General features: G+C 41.9%; 2 protein-coding genes and 1 long non-coding RNA gene across 5 annotated transcripts; 2 read left to right on the plus strand and 1 right to left on the minus strand.

Moving 5' to 3' along the window:
* Positions 1-1299: 1299 nt before the first annotated feature.
* Positions 1300-15625, minus strand: LOC110366574. Of its 2 annotated transcripts, XR_004930767.1 has the most exons (5): positions 15544-15625; positions 15183-15245; positions 4689-4740; positions 3695-3820; positions 1300-1722 (listed from the first exon to the last, which is right to left on the minus strand). It is a non-coding gene; the product is annotated as an uncharacterized LOC110366574 (long non-coding RNA). The 2 variants fall into 2 exon arrangements; XR_002426789.2 differs by lacking the exon at positions 15544-15625 and having other exon boundaries at positions 15183-15382.
* Positions 2238-8896, plus strand: LOC105939788 (protein rapunzel). Of its 2 annotated transcripts, XM_036135472.1 has the most exons (3): positions 2238-2435; positions 3340-3417; positions 7144-8896. In XM_036135472.1, exon 3 carries the CDS (start codon positions 7156-7158, stop codon positions 7837-7839), a length of 684 nt encoding a protein of 227 aa, XP_035991365.1. In that variant the 5' UTR covers positions 2238-2435; positions 3340-3417; positions 7144-7155; the 3' UTR covers positions 7840-8896. The 2 variants fall into 2 exon arrangements, with proteins under 2 accessions (XP_035991365.1, XP_012737539.2); XM_012882085.3 differs by lacking the exon at positions 2238-2435 and having other exon boundaries at positions 2865-3417.
* Positions 15530-21511, plus strand: rpz3 (rapunzel 3). Its single transcript, XM_012882060.3, has 3 exons — positions 15530-15710; positions 17876-18396; positions 18500-21511. The coding sequence occupies exons 2-3, from the start codon at positions 17903-17905 to the stop codon at positions 19191-19193; spliced, it is 1188 nt and encodes a 395-aa protein (XP_012737514.2). The 5' UTR covers positions 15530-15710; positions 17876-17902; the 3' UTR covers positions 19194-21511.
* The last annotated feature ends 2643 nt before the right edge of the window (positions 21512-24154 follow it).

Consider the following 24154-nt stretch of genomic DNA (forward strand, 5'->3'; position numbering starts at 1 on the left):
TAGCAGCTCCAGTCAAACGTTTAATAGCATCGTGTGATCTGCTGGGTTTGACTTTGATAATTAGGGTTGATGTGGAGCAAGTATATAAATATGATTGGTCAGATGTGATGATGTCATCTCCTTTCAGGGGTCGCCACAGCGAGTCATCTCTCTCCGTCTGACCCCATCTCCTGCAACTTCTCTCATTAAAAACTACCTTCAGCTCCATCCATAAATCTGCTCTCTGGTCCTCCTCCAGGCCTCCTGCCTGGCAGCTGCAGCCTCAGCATCCTCCTGCTGAGGCTGGAGGATGCTGAGGCTGCAGGAGCAGTAAACTCACGGCTCCGCCTGCGTCCCTCTCATTCACACACATGGGTTCTATCGCTGCGTCTAACCTTCATTCCTCTCTCCTCCAGAGCAAACCTCCATCTCTAGATGTTCCCAGGCCTCTCATCATGTCTGATGTGATCCAGGGACAGGCTTAACCTTATATTTTTTTGTGTCTGAATAAAAACTGGACTGCTAAGTTCACAAAACTGTAACTTCCATGTTTATTTAGATGTTTTTGGTCACAGTTTTCACCTTAACTGGAGGCCGTACGTCAGGATCAGCTTCATTTGGCCGTGATTTTGTGCACAATCAAGGAATTGTGACGTTGGTCACAGCGTACATGAGGTATAACTATATAGTATATGTGTTTATTTTTTTAATAATATGTAAGGAAAAAGGAGGTTGTGCAAAAATGCAAATATGCTTGTTTTATTTCACAGCAGTGTAGCCAACCTGAAGGTAAAAGCCTAAACCAGAGGTCAGCAACCTTTACAATCCAAAGAGCCATTTTAGGCCCTGATTTATAATTAATACAATTTATCTAGAGCCATAAATAATTTTTTTTGTTTAATGAACACCTATTGTATAAATTGTTTTCTCATTAAATTAAAGAACAAAACAATTTAAACCCTAAAATCAGGGTTTAAAACAGATTTCCAGCACTTCACACATCCGGGTATCTTCCGCATCAATCCTGAGGTTTTACATGTGCAGCGCCCCTGGTGTCCAATATGTGTTACTACAACAGGACTCAACACGATTTCCCTGTTTTCTGTTTCTAAGCATTAAAATCACAAACTGGATTTATACTGAAATAAGTATTTTCATGTTTTGTATCTATTTTCCTTATGTTAAATAATAAAAATCACTTTGAAGCAACTGTGGAATAGTTTATAGGTTAATCTTTGGTGTGTAATTTATATAAGCTCATAAAATGTGTGTTAATGCAAAATTAAGACATTTTCTTGCATCATGAAAGGAACACAGTAATGTGGATTAAACTTTTATTATTGATAAGACACAGTCAACATACATATACATACATTCATACACACAAGTCACTTTAGGTCTGTTTATGCCAGTAAGCTGCATTTATATGTGAATAAATAGAAAAGAAAACAGTATCACCCGAATCTACTATAGATGTCCACAAAACGCTTAGAATAAAAGAAGGAACAGAGAAAATGGATTTTACAGCCTAATACTGTGCTTATGTGAGAAACAGATGAATGTATTTTATCATCTAAAATAAAAACGACTACAGTAAATAGACTACAGTAAATAAATAATTAAGAGCCTGTTTCTGCTGGTTTCTACCTGAATCTGGTCCTGCTGGTCGTGTGATTTCCTGCCATCACAGCTCCACCTTTGTGGCTCCCAGTCGCTCAGCAGAGCGGTGCTCCGGGGCCCCTGCTTTAAAAAACAGAATGCATCTTTCATCAGCGGCTGTTTGTCACCCTGAAGCCTGCGCGTTACGCATTCTGACCACAGCTGCTGATGTTGCACAAGTGTGGTCTTTACTGCAGAACCATCTCTGACTGCATGCTCCCACCACCGTGACTGCTGTCTGAAACGTGAGCCGCTCCTCAGCTGCTGCCGCTGCGCACAGGAGCTCCGGCTGCGCCACTGGCGCTAAGAAAAGGCTCCATGTGGGGATGTTTGCACCACAAGTGAGATGTGAGGCGCGATTCTCTCAGTGCTGGCCGACGATATAATGAAGGCTTTGTCGTTTCTAAAGGACAGAGCTCCTTTTATTTCTGTTTTATGGCGCAGGCAGAACAGCGCCGCTGTTGTGCGGCTGAGACCCAGGACTGGTGTTTCAGGGAGGGGGGATGGAAAAGGCTTTTCTATACCCGGACTGGACACGCATGGAGCCGAGCACCCCTCCCTCATGGTGTCTGTATGCTGTTGTAATAAAGGATGTAAACATGAGGGAGGCTGGCAGGTGCAGGCAGGGCTGTTTAAACGCGCGGCTGCGTGCGGTGGCATCATTTGCATGATGCCTGTTTTTGGGGAAACACGCTCAACGGTCGGAGGAGGGATCTCACCCGAGGCTTATGCGGATGGGCTTTTCTGAGCTGCAGAAAGGAATGAAAGCCTCCTGAAGCCTGGATGGAGGACAGAGCGTGAGTGCTCGCAGGACTTCAGCGCAATGAATGGATGCGTTCACAGCTCAGTTTTCTCCGCTTCGTCGCCTTTCTTCTCTTAATGTTCACCTATTAATGTATGATCCAGAGCTATTTGCATTATTTAGACGGATTTAAGCAATAAATATTCATAGACAGTTAAATAATAAGCTGCCCTTTCTGTAAAGCGACTGCGCCATTTTGAACATTGAATTTGCTTTACTTTGCGCTCTTTTGGACTGGGAAGTTTGACTTTATTTGAGTGGAGCTTTAACATTTCTAACATTTTATTAGTATTAGTATTGAATTAGAAGTTTTACCTTTTAATGCAGATTAACTTCTCGTTTGTCCCTTCACTGGAGCCTTTGAATTGTTCTTTGGGCCTTTGGAGACGCGTGCCCAATTTTGGAGAGGTCTGTTTTGTGTCCGTTGCGCTCTTTGGGTATCGCTGGACTTTACTTGATATTTTGAAAATTTCGTCGCCTTTTTCAAATCTATTCCAACAGATAAAAAGCTAATTTGACCAACAAACTCCATCAGTTGTGTATTTGCAGCCTGTCTGAGATGCTCCGGGGCTTGGAAACGCGCTGAAGTCAGCTGAGCGTCTCCAACTTCAGCTGCGCACTCGCTGACAATTGCTCTTCAGTAACAACTGTTTGACTATTGGATGGAGCACAAGAAGTGCCAAATCTAGGGGGTGGGACTATGTATTTCTGAGGTAGGGGTTTTTATTATTTAGCCCAATTGAAATGCCATTTTTGGTGCCATTTTGGAGCTATTACCTTTATAAGGCCTAAAAATTCGTTTTTTAAGTGTTGGATGGCTAATATAGGTTTTAAAAATGGTTTTGTACCATTTGATCACCCCCACATATTCAACATACATGGACGTGTCCTTTTTGCAGGGATTGCTGGGAAGAAGAAGGAGGGTGTCGAGGTTGAGACTTTGGAAAGGCAGTGTTAGGCAGATCCAGTCTGAAAAGGTAAGGAATCCTCTGTTCTGCTGAGGCCAATGGTGCCCAATGTTGGCTGGGAGGCTAAAGTAGACTCTTTACTCGGGATATATTGAGAAAAACGTAACTTTTCAGGTGTATTTTGGTGTATTTAGTGCGTTTCCTGGACAGGGAGGGTCAGGGCTTTGGGTGCGCACCAACAAGGAAATATGGAGAGGTAGCTAGGGGGAGCCATAGCTGGGCAGGAAGGCAGCTCTCTGGGCCCTGGGCTGCTGGGAGAGGATGTGCTACTTCTTATAGTACTCACAAACAAAGAACTCCGGATGATGCTTATCTGTCGGATGTTTGGCACATTAGTGCAGTTATTGTTTGAGAAGAAACAGTTTCTGGACCTTTCTGCCTCCAAGAAGTCTCTTTACCAACAGGAGGAGCTCTGTAGAGGAAATCAACCAGAAAATACCATGAAATGCCAGAAAAATAATCAAAACTACACTTTAAAATGTAACTGCTAAGCTTTGGGAACAGTGTTATTGAAAGATTAGACGTTATTTAGTGTTAGCCTAGCCTAGCATTGCTGTTCTGATGAAAAACATTCAAGATGGCCTCTGTGCTGCCTGGAAACAGGTGAGAGGAGCCTGGCACTTCCTGGTCAGAGCTTCCTGCTGGGTCACACACTCCCACTTCTAGTGTGTTTAATCCTCTAACACAGAATTTATTCTCTGCTGCCTCCAAATAATTCATAAAATCACATTAATGCAGAAAAACCAAGCCTCAGGACTGTTCTGATTGATTGTGGATGCTAAGTCACTTGCCTGGAAAAGCTGAGCTGTGATTGGCTGCGTCGCTTCACAGGTTCCCAACAAAATGGCTGTAATTGGTCTGTTCAATAACTAATAATTAACGTTTTAATATTTTTTTTTATACAGAGTTTCTTCCTGTAGTTTTAAAGCTGGTGCAAATTTTCCTTTAAGATAATTACAATATCTCACAATCGTGACATTTACTTGCTGCACATTAAATATTAGATCAATTAAATTTGCACAAAGGGTTAATGTAGAGCTAAAGCGGCCTCCAGAAGGTATTTAAAAAGTCAAAGGTACCTCATTTGTAAAAAATATTAATAATACACTTCAGATTGCCTGTGCAAATTCACAGCAAACAGGCTTAAATTGTGTTTATCATACTCAAACTATAACACTTCAGTCTATAACACTTCAGATTATTTTTTTTCTTTTACAATTCTGTTATATTGTTTTAATAAAACTTTTTCCCAAAGACTCATGGATTAACCCTTTAGTTACCTGTGTTTGGGTTATGTTAGGAAATGGAGTGTCTCCTCTCACCAATGAGATTCTGAAAGAATAATGACACAAAATGAGTTAAAATACAGAATTTAATCTAATAACTGCCTTTAAACAGCAACTGTCAAGCCAAGTTATCTTTAATAATTAACAACATAATAAACAGCAACCCCTTAAAGCGGCACTCTGTCACAGAATAAATGGTTCCCAGCACTAAAGCTGAGAGCATTTCAGGAACCCAACAGACACATTTCATCTTGTTTTTATAAGAGTTTCTGAAAGTTTCCATCCTAAAGTTTAAAATAAGTCTATTTCCTATTTTTGAATCCACCTGAAGTCCTTAATTAAACGTTTTTTTTTTTTTTCTGAATTGAAAGGGTTGAGCTGAGCAGCTGCTTTCAGTCCACAGCTGTGGTGCTGAAATCCAAATGCTGATGCCTCTGTACCAGTGGGGGAACAGTGCTGCCCTCCTGTGGTGGCAATAGGAAGAGAAAGGAGGCAGAAAGGGTGTTGATGTCACAGTGGTGTTCAGCCGTCTGAGGCCTCATCTGCTGCTGTAATCTGGGTGCTTCGTGTCTGTAGGGTCCCTCCAAGTTTTACATGCAGCTTCAGGCTTTAAAGCTGTCTGTAAGCCTGAGGTCGGACTGAGCTCCTGTTATATAATAAACACGTTCTGCAGCTTGGTCGGCTGAGGCCTGTTTGCTCTCAGTGCAAACTGCTTTCAGTTTCTCCGTCCCGCCCACCGGCTGCTTCACAGGAAGGAGCTATCGGCTCGGTCCATAGAAACACGCAGAGAGCAGCCTGGTGCTGAAAAGCCGTGTCATGCACAAACATGGAGGCTGTTAACTCCTTCAGGGCAGACAACGGCACCCAGCGAGGGACAAAAATCTGCCCATCTCCCTCATTCAGAGTTAGAATATTCCAGAAAGCTCTGAGCTGAGCTGTCGTCCTGCAGCTGAGCGATCCTGCTCAACAGAACCTGAATTCCCCTTTTTTCAGGGTTCTAATGTGAATTTAAGAGAGAAACGTGCTGCAGTAGTTTCACCTCCTTGGTGCTGGGATCCAGCAGAAAATTCCCACAGGATAAAAAAAAAAAAGCTTCAGGCTGATAAAACCAGAAACGGTTGGTGATGACGAGCTGGAAGTCACACGTGTCTGTGTGATCCAGTCCATTAAACAGGTTTTACCTGAACAGGTATCTAGCTGCTACTCAAAGTTTGTTTGATATAAAACAAACATTAGTAAACACCAAATAGAAAGTGATCACATCATAAATCGTTTTGTTCTCTAATGAAGATGACATAAATGTTTTTAATTCAGCAAACCCATTTTTGATGTGTTATCTGGAAATAAAATGTTAAAGTGGAACACTGCCCTGCTTCACCTTTTCAAGCGTAAAGGTGAGCCAGAACCGAGACACGGGTCTGTTTGGACTCAGGGTGGTGGAACCAGAAGTGATCCCAACCTCTGCTCCACTTTCATTTATTAGGGAAACCAAAGACTCTCAAGAAGCTAAAAGCAACATTAAAAATGGGAATATTCCCCCTCAGGGTGTCTGTAATATATTGTGGTGGTGAATGTTTTCGTTCTCACAAAGCAATAACACTAAATAAAATTAGCAGATTATTAATATGTCTGTTACATATGCCGAAAGCATGTCGTTGAAACCCTTATATTGAGTATTTTAATGACTATCAATTGTTTAAGCCGCGTTAGTCATGTCTGCATCACCCTGTAAGCTTTAACATCCCAGTCTGACGCATCAAGGGCAGCTGGAGTCGACCCAACTATCAAACGTATAACTTGCATTCAGAGCCTTTAACGTATGACACCAAAAACACCCTAAATATTTAATCTAAGCATCTATTTTACATTCGATTGTTCCAGAAAACAACATTGCAGTGAATAAAAATTATGATCGGTCCGGTTCCAGCCTGAAAGACTGGAACCGGACTAGGGTACTAATAATAAATGGAGTTTATTATGAGGCCATTTTTATTTCTACAAACCTTATTTTTTGATTAATTATTTGTTTGAAAAAGAAATTCATATATTTTTAAGCATGTAGGAAGCACTAGTTAGGGCAGTTAGCAAATGTCACACTGGCTGTGTGATGTGGGGGGGAAAACCTGACCTCTAGTGGCTGAAATGGGTACAGCACGATGCCCACCAGCAGGCCCCGCCCATTCTGCTTTCTGTTTAAGTTCTTCCTTTTATGTTTTTATTTAAAGTCCAAAAGGTGAATGTTTCCAGAGAAAGAGAAGCCGCCTTAAAAGGGATTATTTTTATCCTACAGCAGGAATGAGTCAGTTTTGAGGATTTACCGGCGAACTGTAAACACATAATAGGCGATTTAAATGCTCCGCTCGTATGATCTTCCATCTTGTGTTTGTGAGAGGCTGCGTTGAGGTCCCCAAAAGTAAAGGCGCCTAATCTCTTCCTCTCTCCACTGCAGCTCATTGTCACCATGACGGACGAGGAGATCCTTGAAGACCGCACCAAGCTGAAGCAGGGCCTGGTCAAAGTGCTCCAGTGCGTGGCCACCATCTCCTCCGCGGCGGCCGTGGTCAACCCCATATTCGGCGTGGCCGGCTCCCTGATCAGGGTGGTGCTGCACCACGTCGACGACGAAGACATCCGCACCCTGAAGCGCGAGTTCGGCTCGGTCAACCAGAAGCTGGACGAGCTCTCGCGGCAGAACCGCATGACGCTGGCGCAGGTGGAGAGGGAGACGCTGGATGGCCAGTACTGCCAGGTGGAGGAGAACCTGAAGAACCAGTTCAGGAAGTTCATGGCCATGGTGGAGGCGCGGCCAGAGCACCGCGAGGGCAAGAAGGACGACTTCGAGGAGGCCTACGCCAACGACCTGGGTGACCAGAACCTGCACACGCTGTACGACGGCGTGGTGGGCAAACGGAAGCTCTTCAGCCGGCCCATCCTGGAGGTCTACCTGAAGCACTCGCAGGGCGACCGCCGCACCATGGAGCGCCTCTGCACGCGCCTCACCTACCTGTTCTGCATCGGCCTCATCGCCCTCATGGGCTACGCCGCCGTCATCGGGGACGACGAGGAGGGCCTGGGCGAGGAGTGGGCCGAGAAGATGGAGCACGTCCAGGCGAGGATGCAGGAGGCGCTGCGCAAGTGCCAATGAGGAGGAGGAGGAGGAGGAGGAAGAGGAAGAGGTTTTATCATATTCCCGCTTTAACTCCACCTCTCTTGTCCTCAGAATCTCCTTTTTTACCGCGTGAACATGAAGGCAGCACGGCCCAGACATCCTGACCGATCGGTTTCATGTCACAGCCGATTAAAAGCTGCACATTGACGCGGTAATAAAATAAAAACACTAAATTTAGGTTTAATTTATTAAAGAAGCACTAAGACACAAAGTTTATCTTCTGGTCCGGTCAAATTCCGTAAATGGCCAATAAAAAAAAAAAAAAAGAAACACTAATTAGACAGATTGCACCTGATTTAAATCTTCTTCGCTTTTGAGCATCAGTGTAAAATATCTATAAATATATATATATATAAATATCAGCTTGTTTATCATAAAACTGCTTTAAAAGCTGGATTAAAATGAAATATCTGCCAGTTAGAAACACATTTTCCTTCGTTATGTAAAGATATTTCCTCAGATTGTTTCTGATGAAGCTTCAGTATAAAGTCGCTTTAGTCCAGCTTCAGGATATAAAATCACATTTATGCACTTTGTGAAATATTGGCCTTGTACTGGGGAGCGTTGGGGAGCGTGAAAGTTAGCCGTTAGCTGACGGACGAGCGTCTGAAAGTTTGCAGGATGATGAATGTAAAAGACGCTGGGAGGGTTTAGTTAGGGTTACCTAAAGTCTGCAGCTTTTTATGAACATAGGAGCGGCGCCAAGCGTCAGACGTCCAACATGTGAAAAAGAAATAATCAGACATTTTGAACCTCTGTCTGTCACTTAATCATTAGTTTAGATTCTTTTTTTTTTAGTTATTTTCATCTCCAATCTTCTCATTCTGTCTGTTTTTTTACCCCGAGTGCCTGAATGTTCCAGCACCCGCTGTTATTTTATTTTTATATATTTTTATATGGTTTCGGAGGGGGAGGGGAGAGAGTCATAATCGTTAATATTTCAGTGTTTGTTTGTTTTTCTCCACACTACAGTCCAGCTTTGTTGTAAACTGGTATCAAATATCCCCAGACGGGTTTGTTTCCTGGTAAAGAAAACAAAAAAAAAAAAAAACAGCCGCCTCCTTCATTTTTGGGGTTCTGGTTCTGGTGAACATGGGTCCGGCCCGTCCTGCCTCACTCTGAACTAATCGGGTTTCTGGTTCCGTGTCACTTATTGTTACAACACTATTAAAGTCCTGAAGGTCTCCTGAGATGTCGGATGTGTGACGACATTCCTGTTTTTTTTTTTTGTTGTTGTTTTTTTTGTTATGGATGTTTTATGTCTGGGTTTATAAATGTTTGCGTCGATATAAATAAAGAAGTGAGAAGAAAACACTGAGTTGTTAAATTATTTCACAAATACCGATCAAATATGCTGCTGTGACATTTAGTCTATATTCTTTATCACATTTTCATAATTACTCAGCTTTGTTTGTTAGATTGTTGAGTTCATTTTAGGCTGAAATAGTAATAAAACACCTCTTGTGAGATTTAAGACTGATAAAAAAATATATTTTTGTTTTAATAATTTCTCTCCATGCTCTGACAGAAACCATTTTTATAAACCCTGATTGCATTTAATATTTTTTTTTTCATTTTGGCTGTCCTTGTAATATTCTCTATCACAGGGCTTCCCTGACCCACACCGTAATATAGCAAATCTATGCTTTTATTTGTGGAAAATTCTGTTTTTCTAGAATATTTACAACTTTTTGATATCAGAGAACATCTGAGTTTTTTTCCCACAAATATGTGAAATCCATCTCAATATCTTGAGTTTTTTGTAGAAATGTACTCCTCCCTAATGTCTTTAATCCATGATGCGATTTTTTTTGTGGAAATTAGAAGGATAAAATTATATTAGAATAAATAACATTGCAAAAATTAATGAGAAAATCATTACCAGAACAAAGTCAAAATATGAGAATAAAGTCATATTACAATAATAAAGTCCCAATTGTTTCAAAGTCCTGATAATTTTATGCTGATGTACTAAACATATTTTTTTTGTGGTCTTTTAGTAAAACAGATGCCAAAATATAACTTTGCAAGATGCTAAACATTCCTTTAGAATGTTGGTAGAAAGTAGATGGATTTACATGGTTATAGTGGAACTTAAAGATTAATTTTAAATCTTTTTGGATTTTCTGTAGATTCAGACAAAAAAAATGCAAATAAATAAGTTTCTTAGAGACAGACTGCTGCTAACAGGACCAAAAGCTACGTTATTAATCCCCACAGGGAAATTCAACTTCATCACAAAGCATCGGCAAGAAATATGTCTAAAAGTATAAGATTAAATCTTTTAAAATGGAATAAAATTAAAATAGACAAAAATATGACAAAAGGAAACAATTTAGGGGATTGTTATGTACACCAAGCCTCTAAAATATGAGATAATACAGTTTTTATAGATTGCTTTGACACAGCAGTCAACTCAAAACCCACATTTTTCAAAACAGTTAACACAGAGGTCTAAACAGTGGCACCAATGGTCAAAATTAAACATTTTGTTTGCAAAAGGCTCCAACTCTGCCAAAACATTTAACATATGATCCAAAAGCACATTTTGCCCTCAAACAACACAACTTGCACACAAATGTTTGAGCCCTTCCAATCATTCGTTACACAAGGGGCAACAAAATACAGAATACCACACTCAATGTGAATCAGTGCAGCATTGCTGGTTCATTGTAGCCAAAGACTGTACACAGCTTACATGTCAGTGTCATTTGTAATCAAATTTGCCTTTTTGCAAAAAATGGATCCAGAAGCAAATATGTTGTGATGCAAATTTTATTGATTCTTCATTCTTTTTTTCCAGATAAACAAATGAAATATTCCAAAAAATGAAAGATTCCAACAGAAAATACTATTTTGTTTGTTCCTTCTAGTCCATTCTGTCCTGACGAATAGGCCACATGGCCTCATCTACGTCATATTCAATATTTTCCCTTGCACCTAGGGAAAAATCTTCTTGCATGCCTAATCCATCCTTGACATGCCTCTGCATCCATATCATGGGCAGCAGCAGACATTGCATTAAGCAAGGGCATCTGCTCATAGGAGCAGTGATCATATACCTTCCATCTCCATGCACTGAAGAACTCCTCTATAGGAATAGATAGAGATGTATATACTGTATAGCAGCAATACTTGCTCTCCCATCGAAAAACTCTTACTATGGATCCAACCTTGTTTCTATTGAGAAAAGTTTGGACTCTTTGTCCCGCCCCTCTAAGTGAAAGGCCATGATTTACCACACGATCAATCGTAGTTACCTAAATTTCATCTGTAACTTCAGCCCTTCCAGCTACACCTTCACCTCACACATGGATTCCTCTTCCTCATAATCTTCTTCCCCTGATCCATCTACCTTTTCCTCTGACTCTCATCTGCCTTAGACCATCCATGCTTGCAAAGAACAACACACAGCATGGCACCTTTTACGTAAAGCCTGTAGACTGACTGCAAATTGAAAAATTGTGTAAAGAAGTGTCAATCAGGTGCTTCAGTGATTTGATTCTGATCGAGAAGTTTCTAAGAGCTTGGAACATTTGGTTTCTGATTTGCTACCACAGCTAAAGAAATGGAGTTTGGACTGCATGAATGACATCTGCGTTAACTGTTTTGCAAAAGGGCGGGGAAAATGAGTCAAACCAATGAAAATGGGTTAACTCATTTGCAAGAGGTATCTTTTGCTCTGCAGAGATGGTGATGATGAAAACCGAGAGGTTACCAGTTTCTTCAAACAGGTCAAAGCAACCAATAAAAACTGTAAATACGTTTAATGTTCCACAAAGGGGAAATTCAGCCGTGACGGTGGCAAAACCACATTTTTACACATTAGATCAGTAATATGAATGAAAAACCATTTATATTTAGGTTAGGTTCTAAAGTAAAAGAGAAAACACTTATTGAAGGGAGAAAAGAAAATATTGCACAATTATTGATAACGTGGCGTATTCAGATAAAACTGCAATATTCAACTTATAATAACAGTATTTCCCTTCATGGACCCACAGAGGGCAAATGTGTCTAAGCCATCTATCAGGGAGCAGTGTCCTGCCGGCTGTGAGAGGTACACAGAGAACAATCTGGGGTGAAGGATCATGGTCAGGGACCCAGAGACACAGACTGAGCCATCGACCTTTGCAGCAAACGGCCGGATCTCCGACCACCAGGCCTCCACCACCCTACAGGGCGCATGGAGTAGGCTGCCTGGTGGATTAGTGCTTGGCTGCATCAGCAGCTTAGGCTGACAGCCAGTGGGAGGAGGACCTCTGGCTTCCTGCGTGATCCTACGGCTGATCAGCTCCTCCTTTAGAGGACGGGAAGGACAGACAGTATTTATTCTGGACAGCGTCCTCCTCTCCAGCACCATTGTCTAAGAGTCCAGCCCCCACCTTCACCGTGGAGCTGCTGCCCCAGCAGACAACAGACTCAGAACATCTGCAGCACCGCTCCACAGACGTTTAAAATGGCTTCTGATACGTTATCTGTGATGTGTTTCCACAACACCGACTCCGGCCTTGAGTTTTTAAATCTTATTCTACCTGAATAAGTCAGAGCTAATGACCGGCCTGAAAATGAGAGGAAAGCCGGTCTATGATGAAGTCCTTGTCAAAACCAGAAGAACTTTTCCTCAAAGCCACTTTAGAAATGATGAGAATCTCTGGCTGCTGGGAAGGAGAGTGAAAAACAGGGAAGGGGTCGCAGCTTTTGTTCTTAACTGTAGGTGAAAAGCAATTTATCATTTCAATGGATTTTCTTAAATGTGTTTCATGTGTTTCTGGAGCTCAGATTACCTTTTTTTCACTAAGTCTTTCTTTAGACTGTTTCTCCTAATGTGGACACAAACAAAGTCCTGAAAGTCCAAAAAGACTTTGTGTTTAAGTTCCTGAGGCAGGAAGTTCTCTCTCTGCTGGTTTCCCAGCAGTCTGCAGCTGAATCAGGAAACTCAGCTGAAGAACAAACAACCATCAGGGGAAAGAAGGGCATCAGCTCACAGCTTTATATTTTCTAAGCTAAAGTTTGTGAAATGAGACCAGTTTTTACTGCAGGTTTGAAATGAATCAGCAGAAAAACTGCATTAAAGTCAAAATGTCTGATATTCAATGATCCGCCGGCAGGACCAGGAGCATCAAGGTTACAGGCTTTTATTCCTCTGGGAGACAGAATCTGATGCTGCAGAAGGTTTGAAAGCTATTTCTCTACATAAATTAACCTTCCTCAGACTTTCATGTTTAAATTATTTTAGAAACTCAGTTTTTTTAACACGACGCGAGCTAGGGTAAGGTTCTGAAAACAGAACCGGCTTCAGGAAAGATCTTATGGGATTTAGGTCCTAAAGTTTGCAGGTTTATTTAGCTTCTTCTGTTGTTTTGAGTTTAAACCTAAATTTCTTCACATAAGCTTGAAAGCAAAGTTGATGACGTTGTGGAAAAACAACAGGGTGTGCAGGTTTCTGGAGGCTGGAGTCTTATTTCACTTGGAGGAGAATTCCCTGCAGGAGCTGCAGCAGGTTAGAGTTCACATCCATGGACTTTAAATTATTAAACAATACTCAACGCTGGCGTCACTTTACTCTCTGCCTTCTTGAAGCTTTGCTGTTCTTCTTTTGATCGGTTCGTTGAAAAGATGTCTTACTTCTGGTTGTGTTCGTTTTCACGTCTGCATTACAGTACATGATTAAAACTATAACCTTCTACCTTGGATTAATGTAAAGATTTTTAATCTTAGTTTGTTTTAGAAGGACTTTGTATCACCGATACTAGAACAGCATTAAAATAATAGCTCTTATCTAAACAGTGCCATGTCCATAGAAATGTAAAACATCTTATTTTCTGTGTAATTCTCTTACATATGTACTCTTTTATTTGCTCATTCAGTTAGATTCTTTGGATTTCGTCAAATAAAATCCCAAACTTTTTTTAACGTGAAAAAACACCAAAATTCAGCCAGAGACCCTGAAGTTAAATTTAAATAATCTTCAGAGCATAAATGCTTAAAGGGTTTTCAGTACAACAGATATGAAGTTTGATCGCCCAAATAGTGATTTGTTTGTTCTTGCAAAACCAAATGGATGAAATGTAAGAAGAAAACTTAAGAAACGTGGATGTTATATCTGTCATAATTTGTAAATTTTATTCTGATTCTAAAACATTTTTTTCTCTCTCTGTGTAAACATAAGAATCATGGATGTTTCAGGGTTTAAATGATCCAAAATGCTTTATTTTATATTTTAAATGTTAAAATATAAGAGCAGAATCAGAACGACAGCAACATCCAGTTGCGTTTTACTAATTTCTCCACAAGGGGGCGATAACAGCAGGCTTGATTCACCATTACACCTGTTTTCTGAACTCCACGGACCTCAGAACTAAAAGCATCACATCTGTGCTCCTTAAATGAGACGCAGGGAGGGAGGAATGCTCAGAGATCCGCAGTTTCTGGAGACAGAGACTAAATCTTGTCGCAGGATCAGAAGGGAGGACATATGTGCAATCACCCCAGGACGCATGGCCCTCTGGGATGACCCTCACAGGTCTTCATCCAGATGAACAGGTCTGACAGGCATCGCTCACATTTAACCAAACAGCAGGAAAATGCGCGTTGCAGGAATGTGGTGAATAAACCGCAGAAACGCTATAAAGACTCGAGTCTTTTACCTGCGCTGCGGATAAATGACGATCTTTGCGCCACATCATCATCCGTCATGTGATGAAGCTTTTTTTCCCTCCTCCTTGGCTCCTTTCAAAAGCCCATTTTCACCTCAAGAAAATATGAATCGTTTAATAAATAATGTATTGATTTAAACCCTTGGTCACGACATGATGGGTGTCTGTACACTGATGTGTAATAATAATGAAATATGTCAAGATTTAAAGGGTAAAAAAAAAAACATTTGCGTAATTTGTGTTTGTGTGAAGGGGGGTGGTGGTTTTCAGACGGAGCCTGGGTGTTTTCGTGGCGCGTCATGCGCGCACAGAAGAGGGACTAGGGGGACATTTTGGTGTATTTTAGCCTTAAATTATCCAAATAATAATAATAAATAATAAAACACAATAAAATCCCGATTTAACCTTGTTTGTGATCATGTGTTGGAATGAGTCTTAACGCATCTGGGCGACGGAGCTTGCTTCAGTGGTTATAAATAAAAAATGTGCGGTTTCCAGTTCCAGACGTATTTAAAATCCCCGTAACACTCAAATTAAATCCTGGATCAAATTTTAACATTTACAGTTTCATATTAAATGTTTGATTTATTGGAATGTGGCTAAAGGGGGAAACAAATTAGTGCATCCATATGAGGGTAGCAGATATTTGGAAGCTCTTACCTCTTGTTTGAATCCGTTTTAACGATGAAGATGATCTCTTTGCGCCCAAAAGAAAGAAATAATCTACCGCAGAGTTGAAAAAAAAGTATAAATATTTGGTAAAAAAAAAAAAAACAATTCTAACAATATATTTTTTTAAAATGCTGTTGGAGAAAACCAAATGCTGCTCCAGTGATGGCTGGAAAGAAAATGGACCCTCCGCAGATTTCTGCGCTCTTTTCTCTCTCTCTCTCTCTCTCTCTCTCTCTCTCTCTCTCTCTCTCTCTCTCTCTCTCTCTCTCTCTCTCTCTCTCTCTCTCTCTCTCTCTCTCTCTCATCCATGGCTACCTCTCTCTTCCTTTTGCAGATATTGAGTGCGCACCTTCTCCGACTCCATCCTTGGACCCCTGTCAGCTCCCCCACTCGACTTGAAAGCAGAGAAAATATATTTTTTTCCTCCTGGAAGTGGAATAAAAAAAACAACCCAACTTGTTTTTTAACAGTCGGAACTGATCCGGCGCGAAGAAGCAGCAAATCCCATCTGTTCAGGTACAGGAAAACCAGCGCTGTTATTGCAGGAATGCATTGAATGTGTTTATCTTCTATCTGAAGGGGCAAAACACTGAGGGGTGTGCCTGGCGCTGTAAGGGGATTTGTGCGTAAAAAAGGCTTCCGTTGCGCATTTGTTCTGGGCGCACATGACAGTTGAAGGCGATGCGGTTTGGACACAGAGAAGCAAATTCTTGTTGTTTATTCTGTTATTGTTGCTCGTATTTGTGCAGATATTTAGACTCAGTCGCGTTCTCTTCCTCATCTTTATGATGGATGAAAGGCTGATTTAATAAAGATGGCTGTGGCTTGATGTATGTCACCTTTAGGGCAGAAGGAGAAGGAAGGCTGATTTCTGCAGGCTTTATCAGGCTGAAAACACGGATGAGAGGGGATTTCTGAACTTGTTCTGGCCTTCCTCTCTGAGATGAGTCACGTAAAGAAACGAAGAGCAAGTGCGTCATTTTCTCCTCTCAGCCTCTCTAGGCTCCCATTTTGTTTACCTCTGGGCATTTTATATTTGATATTTCCTCATGCTTTAGAACGACCGACCACACACGTCTGATGGGACAGAGCAGAAATATTTAAATCACTGTTTTCAAATCCAGCTTCATTCAGTTGCTTTTTAAAGCAGAATGAGCCGAAGTGATAGTTTTTTACTTCCATCCTGGTTCATAAGAGCAGACTTACTCTGACCTTGAGGAAAGGACGCAGCCTGCTGTGTTTGTTATGTGTTTTTTATTTAACTTATTGAGATTGTTGATGTAGGACTGCTTATCTTCCCTCATTTCTCACCCTGTTTGGACTATTGTGAACCTCCCTGGCAGACTAGCCTCAACAGCTGAACTGAAAAGGCAGCTTTGTCTCTGGGATCATTGACTCTGCTATGTTTGGTATACTGCAAAAATGCAATGTTTAAATAATACTAATAATAAAAAGAATTAACCCTCTCGACACAAGGGGATGTCAAACAGAAACAGGTTACTTTGGGTCCCAGTGGAGGAAGAATAACACAAATAGGATTTTTGGAGAAAGTAAAGTGAGAAATCTCCAAAAGAAAATGAGGAAAGAAATCATCAGGTCTCATGCTTAAAGTGGAAATATATTTAAAACTAGCCTGTCATATTTCTTTCTTTTTTTTACATGTAAATATTTAAAAACCAGAAGTACTCCATAAAAAGATTTTTCTGGGTTAAAATCATGAAAGTTTTACTCCTAAAACTTTACTGAGACTGAGCTCAGTAAATCAGTGTAAGAACTAAAATCCTTCAAACAGGCTAATAAATGGTCCAGTACTTTGCAAACCAAATGATTAATTGATGCTTCGTATAGTTATCTTTTCTACTAGAAAACATCAGTAAATGAATGTATTAATATCTAGGTATCCACGACAAAAACACAACTAGATCCATGGAAGAATGAAGATGGAGGGAGATTTCATCTAGATGAAGCTGCATAAATCTTCTTTAAAACAAAGGAAAAAGACAAACATGACCAAAAAAGAGATTAAGAGACAAAGAGGGAAAATAGAGCAGAAAAATTAAAACTGACCCAGCAACATAAATGTTTTATCTGTGACTGAAGGGATGACTATCTGAGTATGCCTGGTGTCCTGACTGCTGGTCATGGATCATTAGAATACCAGTCAATCTCCTTTCAGCTAAAAGGAAAACATTCATTAAAAATGCAAGAATAGATAATAAACGTGTGCAGATAGATAAGAAACAGAATGGTAAAAATCCAATTAAAGCTCAATTAGAGGGAATAGGTTCAGAGACAAACCGTGCTCTGTCAGGAAAATACGGGGTAATCAGAGCTCTGATGAATGATGGAGCTTGATTATCTTAATATTTGGAGATGTTTTGAGCTTTTTCAGTCCACAGATTGGAGAGGCAGCAGTCACAAGGGATGTTGCTGTTTCATCCAACATTAGAGCTCCACAAAGGTCCATTTCCTCCAAACATGACAAGTTAATCAAAGGAAGCAACTTTGAACATCTAGTTGAAACATAACACTCCTTCATAAAAATGTCTGCCTTTAGGACCAAAGTTCCCCAAAACTGATGATAAATGACAAACTGCTGTTTATCTTACATTTGCATTCTTACCCCAGAACTCCCTGTTGAGAAGTCAGCGTTTTATTCTTTTGGCCTCTCTGTTTAACAGGAGATCCGGTCGCTTGCGTCCCAGAAAATGACAAGTTCTCTGGAGAAAGTTGTGGCTGAGAAGAAGGAGGCCATCGAGGCGCTGATGGACATGTTTGAGAAGGGGGCCGAGGTGCTGGCGAGCGCAGTCGGAGAGCTCTTTCCGCTCTGCGAAGCTGCCGCTCCGGTTCTGAAGCTGGCCTTGGACAACGTCCACAGCAAAGAGGTGTTCTACGTCAAAGAGCAGTTCCTGACGGTGAGGAACAAGCTGGACGTGCTCTCCGGCCAGCTGGAAGACATCGACTCTGAGATCAAGAAGGGAAAGCTGGACTCCCAGTACTTCTCCGCAGAAGAGAACATCAGGAACCAGTTTCGGAAGTACATGGACATCTTGGAGGCAAAACAGCAGTTCAGGGAGGTGAAGACGAGGCTGTTTCTGGAGCACTTTGCCAAAACTGGAGGAGACAAGAACCTGTATGTGCTCTACGACGCTCTGATGGGGACCAACAGCTTTGGAGAACCTATTTTAGAGATAGTAGAGAGGTAAATTCATCCATCATTCTCTTACAGTTACAGTTCTGATTCTAGCAATCTGTTGACGTGGCACAAACCAGAAATAAACCCAAGAACTGCTTCCGTTTGGCAGGTATGTGGCGAGGAACCGTCGTCTCCTTGAGGATTTCTGTGTTCGGTTGAAGGAGCTCTTCTGCCTGGGTCTGATTGCTCTGCTGGGCCACGGCGCCCTCACCCTGCAGAGCCAAGAAGAAGAGCAGGACAAGATCCAAGAGTGGAGCACCAAAATCCAAGAGGTGGAGTCCAAGATGAAGGTGACCATCGAGTCCTGCACAGCGGCGTTTCCAGAGCAAGCCAAACTAGACGTGCAGCGCCTCCTGCAAGAGAAAGAGGAGGAAAACCTTCAGGACGCAGCTCAGCGGCTTCTGGAGTCCCTGCAGAAAAAATACGACTGGGTGTCCTGGTCTGTGCGCCTGATCAACCATGCGGGCAGCGCCTACCGCAACCTGCGCGCCGGGAAGCACTTCCACCACGTGGCGGGGCAGAACTGGTTCGAGGTGCTTCAGGTGAACGACATCAGCCTGGTGGTGTCGTTCAGCACCAAGCCCCAGCCGGTTCCCAGCGACTGCATCCGCCGGCTGATGGACGGTCCGGGGAAGAAGGGAAACGCTCCGGAGGTGGTGGAGGTGTTGGAGAAGCAGCTGTGCGGCTTCGTCGTCCACGCCGTCAGCCGTCACAAGGAGTCTGCCGCGGCGTGGGGCTTTCCGGACGAGTGCCACTACTGGGGGCGTCACAAGAACGTGGCGGTGTGTGTGCACTCGGACTGAAGCAGTTTTCAGCCATTCGTGTCAACCTTCTGCAAGACTCAGGATTAAAACATCCGTACTTATCCTTCATCAGGTGAACATTACTGCCGAACTGCATTTATAACGTGCAATAGCTGTTTTTTCTTTAATCACGCTCTTTATATACTGTAGCTACAGCATTAAGACCAAAAGTACTGTGTTGGTCGTCCATTAGTTAAACTGCTGCTAAATTTTTCTGTCAAAATCCAAAGATGATTCATATAACATTCTATAATGTCATTTATTAAACCATATTCACATCTAATCTTTGTCATTCACACATGTGATTGTTACTGAGCAGTCAAAGTCCAGGACATGTGAAAACAGTTTTACCTGAGCAACCACGTGCATCTGGACCAGAACTGCAGGTTATTTTAAACAGAAATCTACTCCAGCTTCGTGGTTTTAAGCTCAGCCGCCTGCTGTAACGTTGCCGCCGCCCTCGGCTCCACAGACGAGCCTTTGCAGCGTCTGCATCTACATGGCAGCCTGTCTCTCTCCTAGCAGACCGACCTAAATAACTCTGACAGGGAACGGAGAACGGCGACGTTTTCTCAGAACTAAACAACAAGCAGAGAGTTCTCACACGCAGAGCCGGCCAAACCCAAGGCGAGATTTGATTTGGTTCCTCCCACTATCAGCGATTTAAACAGGTTTACTAAAGAAACTGAATTATTTACCTCTGCCTTCGATCACAATGTAATTTAATTTAAAAGATAACATGCAGATACATACAGAACAAATTACAAATGAACACAAAAAAATCTGCAAAAGCCTGTAAATAATAATAATCTGCTGTGTCCTCTGAAGTTAAGCCATCCCTTACGGAGCAGTGGGCTGTCCCTGTGCTCTGGAACCCACCAGGCCACCACTCCACCTTAAGTGAATAACTAATAATAAAACAGTAATAAGTTATAGATACAGCAATCAACATCAAAGGCTAATAACTGCACAGTTTGCACACAATAAGGCCATATATAAAATATACTATATACAATAAGATAACTATATACAGAAGCTATGTAAACTAGCTATTACAGAATGTGCAAAACTAGGTACCAAAGAGGCATTTTACTGACCTCTAGTGGTGCATTTTATTACTGCAGCCACCAGAATGATAAACTGCCACTATAGCTACTCCACCTCACCTCTCCTGCTGCAGCTGCACTGTCCTAGATTTCTCCCAGCAAAGTCAACCATCAATTATTGAATACTGGCGGTTATGAGGTCAGGGTCCACCAATGGTGGCCGGCGCTGCTTCGGTCTGTTATGGGGGAGAAAGGCCTGGACCAAGAAGCAAAAATTCTCAATTTACCAGTCCGTCTACGTTCCGACGCTCCTCTCTGGTCATGAATTCTGGATCCTGATTGAAAGAAGGAGATCCTGAAAACAAGCGGCCGTAAAGAGCTTCCTCTGGAGGGTGGCTCAGCCTTAGAGGTGGGGGGGGGGGGGGCTTTTTATCCAGGAGGAGCTCAAAGTAGAGCCACCGCTTCTCCGCAATGAAAGGTGTCAGTTGAGGTGGTTTGGGCATCTGATCATGATGCCCCCCCCCCTCCCTTTTGGAGGTTTTCCTGGCACGTTCCACTGGGAGGAAGACCCAGAACTCCCTGAAGGAACCATAGGTCCGGTCTGGCCTGGGAACACCTGGGGATCCCCCAGAATGAGCTGGAGGACGTCGCTGGGGAGTGGCATGTCTGAGTTTCCCTCCTGGACCTGTTGCTCCTGCGACTCGATCTTGGAGAAGTGGAAGACAATGGATGAAGGGATGGATACGTTATTGTAAAAGTAAATTCATTTCCTTATTTTGTGGCGCCCGCTGGAGGCCACGGCGCTCTTAGCCTTTGCCTTTATTGCCCTAATGGGCCAGCCGGTTCTGCTCAGATGTGACAATGTGCCTTAATATTTAAAGAGAGCGAGCTCTAAAGTGAAGAATCTCCCCCAGACTGGTGCCTGTGCTTATATGACCTGCAGGATTCCTTTAAATTATTAGTTAGGTATGAAAAATTCGACGTCAGTGCACTTTTGCAACATTTTAAAAGCTTTTTTGTGTTAAATTGTACTTTGTGTCCAAATGTGATGGATAAATACTTACAATATTTTTACGCAGCTGTTATTTCTCCCTGTTCACATGTAGAATTCAAAACACATTTATTCTATATTCAAAATGAAAAGAGGTGAATTTTGCCCAAAAATGAATGGGGGTGAAACATTTTTCCAATGTATCTACGGTGCATGATTAACACGAGGAGCAGGAATGTTTTACTTCTTTATTGCCAATAAAAACCAGTGCATGATCAGCGGTCTGGTTGTGATTCTGTCTAACAATTACTGACAAAACAACCTGTGAATGAGTGCAAACACGAGTAAACCGATATCAGCGTCTGTCGCACAAATTAGATTATTGCAGTGCTGTTAGCGCGTGTGCTGTATTAAAACTGGGTGGTGCGAACTCAGCAACAGGGACTGCAGCTAATTTAATTGATACCTACCCTTAAGTCAGCGTTTCTCTGGTCTGATGCTACATGAATAATCTCTGGACGAGCTAATATCCTTCAGGCCAGCAGGAAACTGCTTGGCTTTGCAGGATAGCATCAAACATAATGTGCTGCGTAGGTGCAGAGCTTGTGGTCATCATTTCATATCTCTGTGGCTCTGCAGAGTCAATAGCTGCTCGGCCTCTAAGTCGTAAATCAGTCCTGTCCGAATCCATTCGGTATAATGAGCAATAAACATAACAGAGCGGCTTAAAGATCTTTCTTGGGGTCCTGGCAGAAAGGGTGGCTGGTTTAAACAAAGATCAGGAGCCTTTTATTAGCATTATCACTATTGTGATAATGGACAACTCCAAACTGAAAGACAGAAAAGAAAGTAAAATATATGTATTTTAAACTAGTTTCGTGAACACGCTTCTGTATATCCACACAAGTTAAAGAAAATCCACCTGACGGTCCTCCAACTTTAATCAGCTATGTCTTAGCATCGATGTAATGTTTACAGCCAGCATGATATCCTTTTAGGTACGTAATTAAAGCTATAGTCGGTAATCGTGTCCAGAAACCCTTTTTGTTATACTGGGTAAAGTCATCCTTCCATCCTAAAAGTAGTCAATACGTTATGTATTCAGAAAAAGGAGGTTAAAATAACTGCAGGCCTGTACAAACTCTGACCAATCACTGCTCTTCGCACCAAATGGCAGGGATTGTAAGAATTTGGTCCTTCTCCTCCTCCACCCCCCCCCCCCCCCCCAGTCCCTCAGGTTCCAGGAGTATCACCTCACCTATTGGTGACGCACTCACATAACGCCAGTGTGCGCTCGTTCCTTCTGAGTTTCCGCTTCCTGGCTGCAAACTTCTGTATCCGGTTAGCTTAGCGGCTGGGTTAGCGGTTAGATTAGCAGTTAGCCGTTCATTGTAGCTCCATTGCTCTCACCGTAGACTTTGAACATGGCTGATATTCAGAAGAAGCTAACTGTGTTAATGTTTATGAAAAGAAGAGGAAGGCATCAGTAGAAATAAATAAAACCAGAGTGGATTTGGGAGATTTTCTTTCTCACAACGAACCCCCTGAAGAGCGGAAAATAATAATAATAATAATAATTGAACTTTATTGATCTCACAATGGAGAAATTCACTTCTGCATCTTAACCCATCCCCTTGAGGAGCAGTGGGCTGCCACTGTGCAGCGCCTGGGGAGCAATTGGGGGTTAAGGGTCTTGCTCAGGGACCCAGAATGGCAGCTTGTGGGAGTTGAACTCAGAACCTCTGGGACCAAAGCATGTGCTCAGAGTATTTTGAGAAATACAAATTAAGATGGTCTTTTTGCATGCACAGTTATTCATAAAAAGTTGGGGAAACTTCTGTTAAAATTACCGACTCTAGATGTAAATATTAGCTTCATGGACAAAGACAGTCCAATGACAGGGTTCTGTTGGTGTGCTCCCCCCATCGAGATCACGCAGCACCCCGTTCAGCTGCGGTCCGAACCAACACAGGATAATGTTAATCAGCTGACAGCTCAGTCGAATAGTAAATGAAGCAACGAAACAAACCAGACACCCCCCTCCATCACTCCACCAATTAGTTGTGAAGCTGTTTGAGGCTATGTGGCTAATGTGTAAGTCCTTACACTGGCTCCCTGTATCTCAGAGAATAGACTTTAAAATACTTCTGTTAGTCTATAAATCCTTAAATGGCTTAGCACCTAAATACATCACAGACTTGTTATCAGTGTATCAACCATCCAGACCACTAAGGTCTTCTGGCTCCAGCCTACTCCACATACCTAGAACCAGAACTAAACATGGAGAAGCAGCATTTAGTTCTTATGCCCCGTTTATCTGGAACAAACTTCCAGAAAACTGTAAAAGTGCGGAAAGCCTGAGTTCTTTTAAATCAAGATTAAAAACACATCTGTTTAAAATTGCCTTTGACTGTTCTAGTTAAACAGTTTTACTGTTTTTAATGTTCTTTTTTGTTACTACATTCTATCCCTACTTGCTTTTATTCTATTTTCTATCTACATTTTATTATTTTGGTATATCTTAATCATGTAAAGCACTTTGTATTGTCTTGTACTGAATTGTGCTATATAAATAAATTTGCCTTGCCTAATAATAACACAGATTCTAGCAGAGCCAAACCGAAGCTGACATTTAGAGCAGAAAAAAGTAGAAACCTGTAGCAACCTACCCAGCCACCGGAGTTGTTCACTGAAGAAAATGTAATGTAAAATGATCAGAAATTGTGTAGGGCTGCTGCTGAATGCCTTTGAATGGATAATTTTCTTGTTTACGCTCTAAAAATGCACCAGATCCATGTTTGTTTTGAGTCTAAATTTATTTCTTTATTTGTCCTTGATTAGTAACATTTAATTGTATCAGCAGCAAATTGACGGGTAAATGGAAGCATGTGGTGTCTCATTAAAGATAAGCACATATGATATAG

The sequence above is a fragment of the Fundulus heteroclitus genome, chromosome 3 (assembly GCF_011125445.2).
Source record: "Fundulus heteroclitus isolate FHET01 chromosome 3, MU-UCD_Fhet_4.1, whole genome shotgun sequence".
In the NCBI taxonomy this organism is placed as follows: Eukaryota; Metazoa; Chordata; class Actinopteri; order Cyprinodontiformes; family Fundulidae; genus Fundulus; species Fundulus heteroclitus.

Excerpts from the sequence above, each read along its gene's own strand:
- rpz3 (XM_012882060.3), top strand. The coding sequence starts at position 17,903 with ATGACAAGTTCTCTGGAGAAAGTTGTGGCTGAGAAGAAGGAGGCCATC. Across the intron at positions 18,397-18,499 it reads ATTTTAGAGATAGTAGAGAG|GTATGTGGCGAGGAACCGTC; the intron begins GTAAATTCATCC and ends TCCGTTTGGCAG.
- LOC105939788 (XM_012882085.3), top strand. The coding sequence starts at position 3,277 with ATGGTTTTGTACCATTTGATCACCCCCACATATTCAACATACATGGAC. Across the intron at positions 3,418-7,143 it reads GGCAGATCCAGTCTGAAAAG|CTCATTGTCACCATGACGGA; the intron begins GTAAGGAATCCT and ends TCTCCACTGCAG.